General features: G+C 49.4%; 1 protein-coding gene across 1 annotated transcript; it reads left to right on the top strand.

Moving 5' to 3' along the window:
- Nucleotides 1-8,758: 8,758 nt before the first annotated feature.
- Nucleotides 8,759-12,946, top strand: AOC1 (amine oxidase copper containing 1). The gene is made up of 4 exons (XM_045565024.1): nt 8,759-10,340; nt 11,099-11,384; nt 12,149-12,281; nt 12,607-12,946. The coding sequence occupies exons 1-4, from the start codon at nt 8,759-8,761 to the stop codon at nt 12,871-12,873; spliced, it is 2,268 nt and encodes a 755-aa protein (XP_045420980.1). The 3' UTR covers nt 12,874-12,946.
- Nucleotides 12,947-13,156: the final 210 nt, after the last annotated feature.

Here is a 13,156-nt window from a genome sequence, read left to right as displayed (position 1 = left end):
CACTCCCTCAGCTCTCTCAGGACCCTCTTAAAGGCATCTCCATCTCTTCTGCATTCCCGCAAGACCCCTCCGTCCTGCCTTGACGTGCCGAGCCTCCCCACTCCCGCCCCCGCCTCCCAGACATCTCTCAGCTCCACCTCCTCAGCACAGGGGCACAGACCCCCACTCCCCAGGAGCCCCGGGGCACCCGCCTCCCCTCAGCCCCCGCCCAGGGCCCCTCTTCCTCCCACGCCCTTCCTGGGCCCCAGGACCCCATGCGGCTCTCCCCGTGGCCCCTCAGGGAGCAGCCCCCAGAGCACAGGACCCGGATTCGCAGGCGCAGGCCGGGCTCTCTGCAGCGAGGCACATGAGGAAGGCGTGCTGGGTTGTGTAGTGTCCCCCACATTCATGTCCTTCCCAGAACCTCAGAATGTGGCCTTATTTGGAAATAGTGTCACTGCAGATGAATTAGTTAAGAGGAGGTCATCTCCAGTGTGTGCTGGAGTAGGGTGGGCACATGAGGACAGGGACTGGAAGGATGCATCCACAAGCCTGGGAACCGCGGCATGCCAAGGATTGCCGGCAACAGCAGAAGCTGCAGGAGGCAGGGAAGCCTCCTCCCCTCCAGCCTTCAGAGGGACTCAGCCCTGCCAACACCTTGATTTTGGACTCTGACCTCCAGAGCTGCGACACTGTCCATTTCCATTGCTTGGAGCCCCATTGTTGCAGCAGCCCGCGGAGGCCCTGCAGAGGGGAAAGAGCCCCGGGACTGAGGGGGGTCTCCTTCCAAAGCCCCGCAGGGGCAGCTCCTGGGTGTCACTCCTGCTGCACTCACTCTACGCTGGTAACAGTCACCTTTCTTTGCACATTTTATGTACTCAGATCTCCTCCCTGCACTCATCACCTCATTCCTCCAGGTGTGAGACCTGGCGGCTCCTGTCCCACAGCTGTGACTACCCGGGGTGAGGACCCGCAGTCCCTCAGCCTGTGTCTCAGGCCTTCCTGGCATTCACCTATGGACATCCATGGCAGATTTACCTCCGGGCACCGCTGCCGCCCAAGCCTGTCTCTGTCTTTCTCATGTGCCGATGTCTGTGTGTTCCCACCCCCGTCCCCACCAGGCAGCCATCCTACTGTGTTCAATGTATGTCCCTTTACGTGTGTCTGTGCCGGGGGCTTTGTGTGCACATGTTTTCATTTGTGCAGCGACACTGTGCTCCACCACTCACACTGCTGCTTCCCGCGATCGTAAGATCCATTTGCAGGGGCTGCCGTGTGGACGTCCGTGCCTTTGCGTCCACCAGCTGGACAGCACCCCACAGTGTGCACTGGCCGCTGCCCTAGTGACAGGCGGCCCGGCGGCCTCCAGCTCTCATCTCCACACGTGTCCGTGTCCACCTCTGGGCCCCAGGGAGAGCCCCTTTGGCACATACTCCAAGAAGCAGAATTGCTGAGTCTGTAGTCCCTAATATCTAGAATACAGTGTCGCTGTTTTTTAAACAGCTTTATTGAGACATTATCCACATACCTTACATTTCACCCATTTAAAGTATACAATTCAATGGACTTTAGTATATTCACAGATATGTGCAACCATCACCAATTTCGGGACATTTTCATTACCTCAAAAAGAAACCCCATATCCATTAGCTCTCACCCTCCCTCCATCCTACCCCAGCCCTACGCAAGGACAAATGCACTTCTAATCTACTCTGTGGATTTACCCATTCTGGACCTTTCATATAAATGAATCAGATAAAATCTGATCTTTTGTGACTTGCTTCTTTCATTTAACACAGTGGTTTTAAGGTTACATCCATGTCGTAGCATGTATTGGCACTTCCTTCCTTTTTGTGACTGGATAATATGGCATTGTGTGGATAGACCACGTTTTCTTTATCCATTTATCAGTTGATGGACATTTGAGTTGTTTCCACCTTTTGGCTGTTGTGAATAATGCTGCTATAAACACTTGTACACAAGTTTCTGTGTGAACATATGTTTTCATTTCTCGTGGGTATCTACCTGGGAGTGGGAAAGCTGGGTTATGCGGCAACTCTATGCTACGTCATTTGAGGATCTGCCAGACAGTTTTCAAAGTGGCCGCAGCATTTAACCATGCGCTGTGAAAGAGGGTTCTAATTTCTGCACATCCTGGCAACACTCGTTATTATCCCACTTTTTTATTCTGGCCATTCCAGTGGATGAGAAGTGATATCTCATTATGGTTTGATTTGCATTTCACTGATGACTAACGGTGTTGAATACCTGTCATGGGCTTATTGGCTATTTGTATGTCTTCCAGGGAAGAATGTCTCTTCAGATCCTTTGCTCGTGTTTTAATCGGGTTGTCTTGTTATTATTGAGTTGTAAGAATTTTTATATACTCTAAATACAGTTTTCTTATCAGATATGTGATTTGTGAAATTTTTCCCCATTCTGTGGGCTGTCTTTTCACTTTCTTGTGGGTGTCCTTTGAAGCAAAGCCTTTTTAAATACTGATGTCCAATTTATCTATTTTTTCTTTGGTTATTTGTGCTTTGGGGGTCACATCTAAGAGGCCCTTGCCTCCTGGTCCTTCCAAACTGCACTTTTCCTGACTCTGTTCTTTCCCCTCTAACCAAGAACTCCCTCCCTTCCCAACTGAACTAAGCCACTTTAGTACTGTCCCCTCCCGGCACAGGCATCCCCCACCCCGGTTCCTTTCCCTTCTCCTCGCTGTGCCGTGGCCTTGGCCGTGGTCAGGCCTTGGCCTGACCGACTTTCTCCCCAGACAAGTCCTCCCTCCTTTCTGAACACTGTCAGGGTCCAGGGCCGGCTAAGAAGACTTCCAGTCTCTCAACTCAGTGGCTTCTCCTCCCAGACTGTTCTGGCTCTGGTGCCCTGTGCTGCACTGGGTTCAATTCTCTGTCCTGTGGCAGGTGTCAGTCTCTGCCAGCCCCTGCCTTCGTCCTACTTCAGCTCAGGTAAGACCACTGGCCAGGAATCTCCCCCCGTCCTTACCTCCGGCCCCTGAAACACACCACCTACAATAACAGGTTATGGCATCGCACTGCTCGTAACAGAGAAAGCCAGTTCTTGCGGAAGGTGGCACAGTGACAGGATGAATAATGAGGAGACAGACCTAGGACCCTGTGCTACAGCCCCCGGCACACCAGGGAATCTCCTGGGCCACAGGGCCCCACCTTGGTCAGCCCATGCCACACCCTGTCCCTCCCTGCAGGGCGGGGTCTGATAGACTTCAGGGAGGAGTGGAGGATTGGCTGGGGACAAAGGCTGGCAGCAGAGGGGAGCCACAGCAGAGCACACAGGTGCGTCCTGACGGGATACTCGGGGGAGTGGAGATGGGCTGCGTGGGCAGGGAGGGAAGCTGTGGGGGAAGGGCACGGAGTGAGGGCAGGAGAAGCAGAACACGGGTGTGGGGGGAGCCAGGAAGCAGCGTGGGAGTCCAGAGTGGGTCGCAGAAGGCGCCAGGGCGCTCTTGGTGGCAGGCGTCAGCTGGCCAAGGTAGAGAGAGGAAGGCGCAGAGAGGAGTGGGCGCGGGAGGAGAGGGCCTGCCCCCTGTTCCCCGTGTGGGGCTCTGCCTCTTCCATTAAGGCTCCATTGCCACCGTCCACTTCCCCCGCTGCCATAAGCATGTGGGAACAGAGGGTCATATGGGGAAAGCGAGTTTCTTCTGCATCTCCCACCATCTCTTGCTGATTTCCTTGAGTTCGCTATAGATTCTGGATATTAGCCCTTTTTTGGATGTATAGCTTGTGAATAATTTCTCCCATTCTGTAGGTTGTCTATTTGCTCTATTGATTCTTTCCTTAGCTGTGCAAAAACTTTTTAATTTAATCAAGTCCCATTTATTTATTTTTCTTGTTAATGTGATTGCCATTGGTGTCTTCTTCAAAATTCTTTGCCTTCTGACACGGGGGGGGCGGGGCAGGGGATGGACAATGTACATAACCTAAATTTTTGTACCCCCATAATATGCTGAAATTTAAAAAAGTAATCATAACTAAAAAAAAATTAATAAAGCCTTAAAAAAAATCCTTTGCCTGGGTTGATATCTAGAAGAGTTTTTCCAGCATTTTTTTCTAGAATTCTTATGGTTTCATGCCTTACATTTTATCCATCTTGAATTAATTTTTGTGAGCGGTGAGAGATGTGCATCCTGTTTCAACCTTCTGCATGTGGCTCTCCAGTTTTCCCAGCACCATTTATTGAACATGGCTTCTTTCCCCCAGTGTATATTGTTGTCTACTTTTTCAAAGATCAGTTGGCTGTATGTGGATGGTTTTATACTTGGGTTCTCTGTTCTGTTCCATTGACCTATATCTCTATTTTTGTGCTAATACCATGCTGTTTGGGTTACTATAGCCTTGTAGTATAATTTGAAGTCTGGTAATGTGATTCTTCCTGATTTGCTCCTTTTGCTTAAGATTGCTTTGGTTATTCAGGCTGTTTTCTGGCTCCAAACAAAGCACAGAATTATTTTTTCTAGATCTGTGAAATATGACATTGATATTTTGACTGGGATTGCATTCAATCTGCAAATTGCTTTGGGTAGTATGGACATTTTAACATTGTGGATTCTACCAATCAATGAGAATGATAAGTTTCTCCATTTGTTTGTGTCATCTGTGATTTCTTTTAACTGTATTTTGTAGTTTTCTTTGTAGAGATCTTTCACTTCCTTGGTTAAGTATATTCCTAGGTATCTCATTTTCTTTGTAGCTATTGTGAGTGGTATCAAGTCTTTGATTTGACTCTCAGCTTGACTGTTAGTAGTGTATAGGAATGCTGATTTTGTGTAGATTGATTTTGTAGCCTGAGACTTTGCTGAATTTATTTATGAATTCCAGGAGTCTCTTGGTCTTTGGGGTTTTCCAGATATGGATCATATCATCAGCAAAAAGCAATAGTTTGACCTCCTCTTTCCTGTTTGGATACTATTTATTTCTTTCTCTTGCCTGATTGCTCTGGCTAGGATTTCCAGCACTATGTTGAATAGAAGTGGTAACAGCGGGCACTCTGGTCTTGTTCCAGTTTTTGGAGCATGGGGAAAGCTTTCAACTTTTCCCCACTCAGTATGGTATTCTCTGTGGGTTTGTCATATATGGCTTTTATAATCTTGAGATATGTTCCTTCTATGCATAGTTCATTGAGGGTTTTTATCATGAAAGGGTGCTGAATTTTGTTAAATACTTTTTCTGCATCAACTGAGATGATCATATGGTCTTTGCTTTTGCTTCTGTTTATGTGGTAAATCACATTTATTGATTTACATATGTTGAAACATCCTTGCATCCTGGGATGAAGACCACTTGGTCATGGTGGATTACTTTTTTGATATGCTGTTTAATTCAGTTTCCTGGTGTTTTATTGAGAATTTTTGCATCTATATTCAGAAGGAATATTGGTCTGTAGTTTTATTTTTTTTCTTGTGTCCTTTTCCTGGCTTTGGCAGCAAAGTGACACTGGCTTCATAGAATGAGTTGGGGAAAATTTTCTCCTTCTTGATGTTATGGAATAATTTCCACAATGTGGGTACCAGCTCTTATTTGTAGGTCTGGTAAAATTTGGCTGTGAATCCATCCAGTCTGGGGCTTTTTTTTCCCGAAGATTTTCTATTATTGCTGCAATCTTTTTCTTGTTATTGGTCTGATCAGGAGTTCTATTTCTTTCTAATTAAGTCTTGGAAGGTTGTGTGTTTCCAGGAATTTGTCCATTTCCTCTACGTTTTTGAGTTTATGTGCATAGAGATTTTCATAGTATTCACAGATGATATTTTGTATATCTGTCATATCAGTTGTAATATATCCTTTTTCATTTCTGAATGAGCTTTTGAGGTCCTTTCTCTTTTGGTCCTGGTGAATCTATCAAGAGGTCTATCAATTTTGTTTATCTTTTCAAAGAACCAACTTTTTGTTTCATTGATCCTTTGCATTTTTTTTTTATTTTCATTTTGCTTCGTTCTGCTCTGACCTTAGTTATTTCTTTTCCTCTGCTGGATTTGGGTTTGGTTTGCTCTTCCTTTTCTAGTTCCTTGAGATATGTTATTAGATTGTTAATTTGTGATCTTTGTGTCTTTTCAATGTAGGCATTTAAGGCTATGAATGTTCCCCTTATGACTGCTTTTGCTAAATCTCATAGATTTTGGTAGCTTGTGTCCCCTTTGTCATTCAGTTCGAGGAATCTTTTGATTTCCATATTAATTTCATTATTGACCCAATAATTGTTCAGCAGCAGGTTGTTTAATTTTCATGACTTTGTGTAGAATTCAGTGTTTCTCTTGGAGTTTTATTCCACTGTGGTCTGAGAAGATACATGGTATGATTTCTATTTTTTTTTTAATTTGTTGAGACATGTTTTCTCAGTCTTGGAGAATGTTCCAAGTACTGATGAGAGGAATGTATATTCAGTAGTTTTGGAATAAAATGCTCTGTAAATGTCTGTTAGGCCCATTTTGTCTAGAGTCCCATTTAAGTCAGTGTTTATTTATTTATTTTCTGCTTGAATGATCTGTCCACCTCTGTCATTGAGAGCTTGAAGTTCCTGGCAAGTATGATGCTGTTGTTTATCTTTTTGCTTAGATCTAGTAGGGTTTGCTTTATGAATCTGAGTGCTCCTCTGTTAGGTGAATAAATGTTTAGGATTGTTATGTCTTATTGTTGGATTGCTCCCTTTACCATTATATAATGATCATCTTTGTCTTTCTTTACTGTTGTGGATTTAAATTCAATTTTATGTGATAAGAGAATGACTATACCTGCTTTCTTTTGGTTTCCATTTGCATGAATTATTTTTTTCCCATCCATTCACCTTGAGTCTATATGAGTACTGGTGGGTTAGATGTGTTTCCTGGAGGCAACGGATACTTGGGTTGTATATTTTCATCCATTCAGCCACCCTGTGTCTCTTAAGTGGGGCATTCAGACTGTTCATGTTGATTGATAGAATTGATATGTAGGATGGCGTTCTGTTCTTCCTGTTGAGTATACCTTATTGCTTTGTTGTACCTCTTGTGCTATTGTTTTATATGAGCTCTGAGCTTTAGCTTTTGGGTGGTTTTACTCTGGTAGGTAGGTGTCTATTGTGCTGATCAATGCCATTCTGAGTATTTCCTGGGGGGCAGGTCTGGTCTTGACAAATTCTCTCAGTGTTTGCTTGTCTGGGAAAGTCTTTATTTCTCCTTCATATATGAAACTTAGTTTTTCAGGAAACAAAATTCTAGGCTGGAAGTTGTTCTGTTGAAGAACACTGAAGATGGAGCCCCAATCTCTTCTGGCTTGTGAGGTCTCAGTTGAGAAGTCTGTAGTTAGCCTGATGGATTTTCCTTTGTAAGTTACTTGACGTTTTCACCTCAAGGCTCACAGGAGTTCCTCCTTTGTGTTGACTTTGGCCAGTCTGATGACTATATGTCTTGATGATTGCCTCTTTGTGATGAATCTCCCAGGTATTCATTGAGTTTCTTGTACTTTGATGTCTACATCTCTAGCAAGACTAGGGAAGTTTTCCTCAATTATTCCCTCAAATAGGTTTTCCAGCCTTTGTGTGTTTTCCTTCTTCACTCTTGGGTATGTCTATGATTCTTCTATTTGGCTGTTTTACATAACCTTATATTTCTCATAGGCTTTGTTCATTCCTCTTAATTCTCTGTTCTTTATTTTTGACTGACTGAATTAATTCAAAAGAATTGTCTTCAAACTCTGAAATTCTTTCTTCTGTCTGATCTAGTCTATTCTTAAAACTCTTTGATGAGGGAGGATGGAAGTCTTTGAGATCCTGTCTCTTTCCCCAGCCCTGTGGTCTTCTTAACAGCGTGAATTGTATTAGCATGCCCAGTTTAATCTCTGAGACAGTAGGTGTTGCTTGTGGGTAAGAATCAACACCTTGTATGATTGAGTCAGTGTATACTATAAAAGGCTGTGCGAATTGACCCTTAGCCTCGTGGCTTTCCTATAGGCTGAGCTTCCTTCCCTTGCCCCACTCCAGCTAGAGGCAGCCCACAGGGGCAGCTGGGCCCACATGCGCTGTCCAGGCCCGATTTTTATTCTGCTCTCACCTTGCTCCTCTGTAAACCTCTTACAGTCTCATGGACTTGCTTACTCAGGTGAACTCCCTTGTTTTTATGTGTTATCTCAGCCAGGGAGAACACTGGGCTCTTATCTCTCTGCCTTTAGATCACTCAGCCAGGGGCCTTGGGAGTCACAGCGGCCCCAGGCTGTGCTCTTATGTGTGCCCTGAAGTGCTTGTTGTGTCCTTCAGAGGCAGACATCTATATTGAAGCAAAACTACATTTTTGATACAACAAAATACTTTTTAAGGAGACAAATTTTAAAATTTAGTGTAGAAGTTCAAAGAGTAGGCACTTGAGTCAGGCTGCCTGGGTTCAAGTTCTAGTAAGTAATGCCACCAGGACTAGGTGTGTGGCCTTGGGCACGTTGCTCAAACGGGTCCCCATCGTCTCAGCTGTGTGGACCCAAAATAAGTGACTAAGGAAAAGATCTCAAACAATGGAGGTTTATTAAGACAACATTGAGCACATGCCAGGGAAAAACACAAACCACAGACAAATCCGTGGATGTTTTTCCAAAGGGGAATTTGGAATTTTCACCATTTAAGGGGAGTAGGGCATATAGAAAGGTAAAAAAAAAGCACGGAGCAAAATGGTTACATTCTTGTTGAGACCCAGGCAATTCTGCATTTCACATAAGATATGGCAAATGGAAACCCATTTTCTCCCATGAGACAACTAAGATCATCTTCTCTGCCACATTCCAGAGCGATGGGGCAAGAGACACTGGCCCTCGTCGGGGCCGTGGCTGCCGTCCTGGTGCTGCAGGCGGCCGCAGCGGAGCACTCCCCGTGGACCCTGCACGGCAAGGCCAGGGTGTTCGCAGACCTGAGTGCTCAAGAGCTGAAGGCCGTGCACAGCTTCCTCTGGTCCAGGGAAGACCTGAAGTTGGAGCCCTCCACGGCATTGACCACGGCCAAGAACACCGTGTTCCTCATTGAGATGCTGCTGCCCAAGAAGCAGCATGTGCTGAGATTTCTGGATAAAGGAGAAAGGCGTCCTGTTCGGGAAGCCCGTGTGGTCATCTTCTTTGGAGCCCAGGAGCATCCCAATGTCACTGAGTTTGCTGTGGGGCCCCTGCCATGGCCCTATTACATGCGGGTGCTGTCCCCCAGGCCTGGACACCAGCCCTCCTGGGCATCCAGGCCCATCTCCAAGGCAGAGTATGCCCTCTTCTACCACACCCTACAGGAAGCCACCAAGCCCCTGCATCAGTTTTTCCTTGATACCACGGGCTTCTCGTTCCAAGACTGCCATGACCGATGCCTCACCTTCACGGATGTGGCCCCCCCGGGCTTGGCTTCTGGCCAGCGCCGCAGTTGGTTGATCATACAGCTCTTTGTGGAAGGCTATTTCTTGCACCCCACGGGGCTGGAGCTCCTTGTGGATCATGGGAGCACAGACGCCCGGCGCTGGGCAGTGGAGCAGGTGTGGTACAATGGGGACTTCTACGGGAGCCCAGAAGAACTGGCTCAGAAGTATGCCGATGGAGAGGTGGACGTGGTGGTCCTGGAGGGCACAATGCCCAAGGGGAAGGGGCAGGAGAGCACGGCGGAGCCACCCCTCTTCTCCTCCCACAAGCGCCGTGGTGACTTCTCCAGCCCCACTGGTGTAAGCGGCCCCCGCCTGGTCCAGCCCCACGGCCCCCGCTACAGGCTGGAGGGCAATGCCGTGCTCTACGGGGGCTGGAGCTTCGCCTTCCGGCTGCGCTCCTCCTCGGGGCTGCAGGTCCTGAATGTGCACTTCGGCGGGGAGCGCATTGCCTACGAGGTCAGCGTGCAGGAGGCCGTGGCGCTCTACGGAGGGCACACGCCTGCGGGCATGCAGACCAAGTACATCGATGTGGGCTGGGGCCTGGGCACTGTCACTCACGAGTTAGCCCCTGGCATCGACTGCCCAGAGACTGCCACCTTCGTGGATGCCCTCCACTACTACGACACCGACAACCCTGTACACTATCCCCGAGCCCTCTGCCTCTTTGAGATGCCCACAGGGGTGCCCCTTCGGCGGCACTTTGATTCCAACTTTAGTGGGGGCTTCAACTTCTACGCAGGACTGAAGGGCCAGGTGCTGGTGCTACGGACGACTTCCACAGTCTACAATTATGATTACATCTGGGACTTCATCTTCTACCCCAACGGGGTGATGGAGGCCAAGATGCATGCCACGGGCTATGTCCACGCCACCTTCTACACCCCCGAGGGGCTGCGCTACGGCACTCGCCTGCACACCCACCTGATCGGCAACATGCACACGCACTTAGTGCATTACCGCGTGGACCTGGACGTGGCAGGTAGGACTCGAAACTAGACCCTCCCTGTCAAACATCAGCAGCCAACCAACAACTTAAACTCCACAGGAGACAGCACGACCACTCCCTGGTGGCATAAACTGAGGAGTATTCGCCCAGTCTGCTTCCGTGAAACCTAAAGCTAGAAATCCGTGTGCTCATGACAAATGGTGAAAGCGAGCAGTGCTGAGGGCTGTCCTGGATGCACAGCGTGGACCCTGTCCTGGCCCTGGGGCTGTGCTGACCCTCGGGCGGTGGGTGGAGTACAAAGGTGTGCTTGGGGTGGGGAAGGGATGATGCCCAGGAAGGTGCGAAATGTCCCTGCCTTGCACTTTGAGATGGAGTACAGTGTCCTCTGGGAACACTCAGTGTCTCCTGGATGAGGTCACCATAAAAGAATGGTGAGATAGTGACAAGAGGTTGGCCTGACACCAAATCATAGATCAGAACAAGGCCACCAGAGCCAGATAGGCGGCTCCCACCCCTCAGCCCCGGCGGGCCCTGGGCACGGTCTCTCACACCAGGAGACAGGTGGGCTGCCCCTTCTCTGGGATTGCAGCTGCAGCAAACGGGCAAGAGCACGGCCCTCAAGAGAGCTGCCCAGAGGGCAACACAATCACCAGCTGCCCTTAACGTGCCCCGACACCCTGCTCACCCCTGCAGGGTGGCTGTTGGTCTGGGACGGAGACCCCAGTGCAGAAGCAGGAGGTTTCGGCTCTGGGAGTGTGGTCTTCATTCTTCTCCTCCCTGCACACCTCCAGGCACCAAGAATAGCTTCCAGACACTGCAGATGAAGCTGGAAAACGTCACCAACCCCTGGAGCCCGAGACACCATCTGGTCCAGCCGACTCTGCAGCAGACTCGGTACCCCCGGGAACGCCAGGCGGCCTTCCGCTTCGGGCGGCCCCTGCCCAGATACCTGCTCTTCAGCAGCCCCGAGCACAACCCCTGGGGCCACCAGCGCAGCTACCGCCTGCAGATCCACTCCATGGCCGACCAAGTGCTGCCCCCGGGCTGGAAGGAGGAGCAGGCTGTCACCTGGGCCAGGTGAGGGGACCTGGGGGTGTGTTGGGAGGGTCAGGGGCTCCCCTCAGTGCCTGTGTCTATCTGTGTTCCCATCCATGAGATTGATGCTATGTCCATGTGGCTGTGTATTTGTGTGTGTGTGTGTGTGTGTGTGTCTATGTGTGTGTACAGTTGACCCTTGAACAACGTGGGGCTTAGAGGTGCCAACTCCACCCCACAGCAGTTGAAAATTCATGTGTAACTTTTGACTCCCCAAAACTTAACTACGACTGGCCTGCGGTTGATCATGCACATATTTTGTATGTTCTATGTATTATATACTGTATCTTTACAATAAAGTAAGCTAGAGGAAAGAAAATGTTCTTAAGAAAATCATAAGGAAAAGAAAATATATTTACTGTTCATTCAGTGGGAGTGGATCGTTATAAAGTTCTTCATCCTCATCATCCTCACGTTGAGCAGCCGGAGGAGGAGGAGGGGTCAGTCTTGCTATCTCAGGGTGGCAGAAGCGGGAGAAAATCTGAGTATAAGTTCAGACCCGTGTTGTTCAAGGTCAACTGTCTCCCTGGCGTGTCTCTGTGCGTTTGGGGAGGAGAGTGAAGAACTCGTGCTGAGCACCTGCACCCCAGGTGACAGCGCTCAATCTCACTGACTTCCCGGAGGTGATCTCCCATTTGGGGGAAGGCAGCGACTTCCCCCCATTATTAACCCCAAGGGGGTTCCCTGGTAGGGCTGGGAGGCCAGCACTGCACCCAGAGCCACTGGGCTTCTCCTCTGCCCGGCAGGTACCCGCTGGCCGTGACCAGGTACCGGGAGTCGGAGCTGTGCAGCAGCAGCATCTACAACCAGAACGACCCCTGGGCCCCACCCGTGGTCTTTGAGGAGTTTCTGCACAACAATGAGAACATCGAAAACGAGGTGCTGCCCCGTCCCCAGCCCTGCCCATCCCCGGCCCTGCCTCCTGCCAGCCCCAGCCCACAGCAGCCCCGTCACCGTCACCGTCAGAGAGCCCTAACCCCTAACACCCTCTGCCTAGGCCTGTCCCCAGTCCCAGGAGCCGGGCTTGCTGTGTGCAGGGCAAGTTTAGAGACTGCGACAGAGCTGCCTGTCTCTTTTAAACGGGGTTTGAGAGGATTTCAGTAAGTTTCGAGGCACATCTGCAAGTGCCCGAAGGCCAGGGTGGCCGCCGGTGGCCAATACTCAGCACTTCCCTGCCCACTGAGCCCACTCCTCTCTCCTGCAGGACCTGGTGGCCTGGGTGACCGTGGGCTTCCTGCACATCCCCCACTCAGAGGACGTTCCCAACACAGCCACACCCGGAAACTCAGTCGGCTTCCTGCTCCGGCCCTTCAACTTCTTCCCAGAGGACCCATCCCTGGCGTCCAGAGACAATGTGATCGTGTGGCCTCGGGACAATGGCTCCAACTATGTCCAGCGCTGGATCCCTGAGGATAGGGACTGCTCCGTGCCTCCCCCTTTTAGCTACAATGGGACCTACAGGCCTGTGTGAAGGGCCCCTGCCCCCCACTCCTGCCTGGAAGCCCAAGAGCCTCACAGGGACGGACAATAAACCCCTCAGGGCCCAGCTCTGTGTGCTGCTTCTTGGGGCAGATACCGAGGGCAAAGGTTCCACATGGGCACGTGTGCAGGACACACACACACACAGATGTGCAAACCTATGGCGTGGGTTCCTTCACTCTGGTCTACCGTGCCCTGGAAAAGACTTTCATTACTAACAAAAAGGGAGCCCACTGAAATACTAGATTTACCTAACAGATTGGCTTTTAAAAATC

This window comes from Lemur catta, chromosome 11 (assembly GCF_020740605.2).
Source record: "Lemur catta isolate mLemCat1 chromosome 11, mLemCat1.pri, whole genome shotgun sequence".
NCBI lineage: Eukaryota > Metazoa > Chordata > Mammalia > Primates > Lemuridae > Lemur > Lemur catta.
Note: the sequence above shows the minus strand (reverse complement) of the source record. Positions and strands in the feature narration are given on the sequence as shown.

Coding starts and splice junctions, on each gene's coding strand:
- AOC1 (XM_045565024.1), top strand. CDS start 8,759: ATGGGGCAAGAGACACTGGCCCTCGTCGGGGCCGTGGCTGCCGTCCTG. Junction 11,385..12,148: donor CAGGCTGTCACCTGGGCCAG/GTGAGGGGACCT, acceptor TCTGCCCGGCAG/GTACCCGCTGGCCGTGACCA. Junction 12,282..12,606: donor ATGAGAACATCGAAAACGAG/GTGCTGCCCCGT, acceptor TCTCTCCTGCAG/GACCTGGTGGCCTGGGTGAC.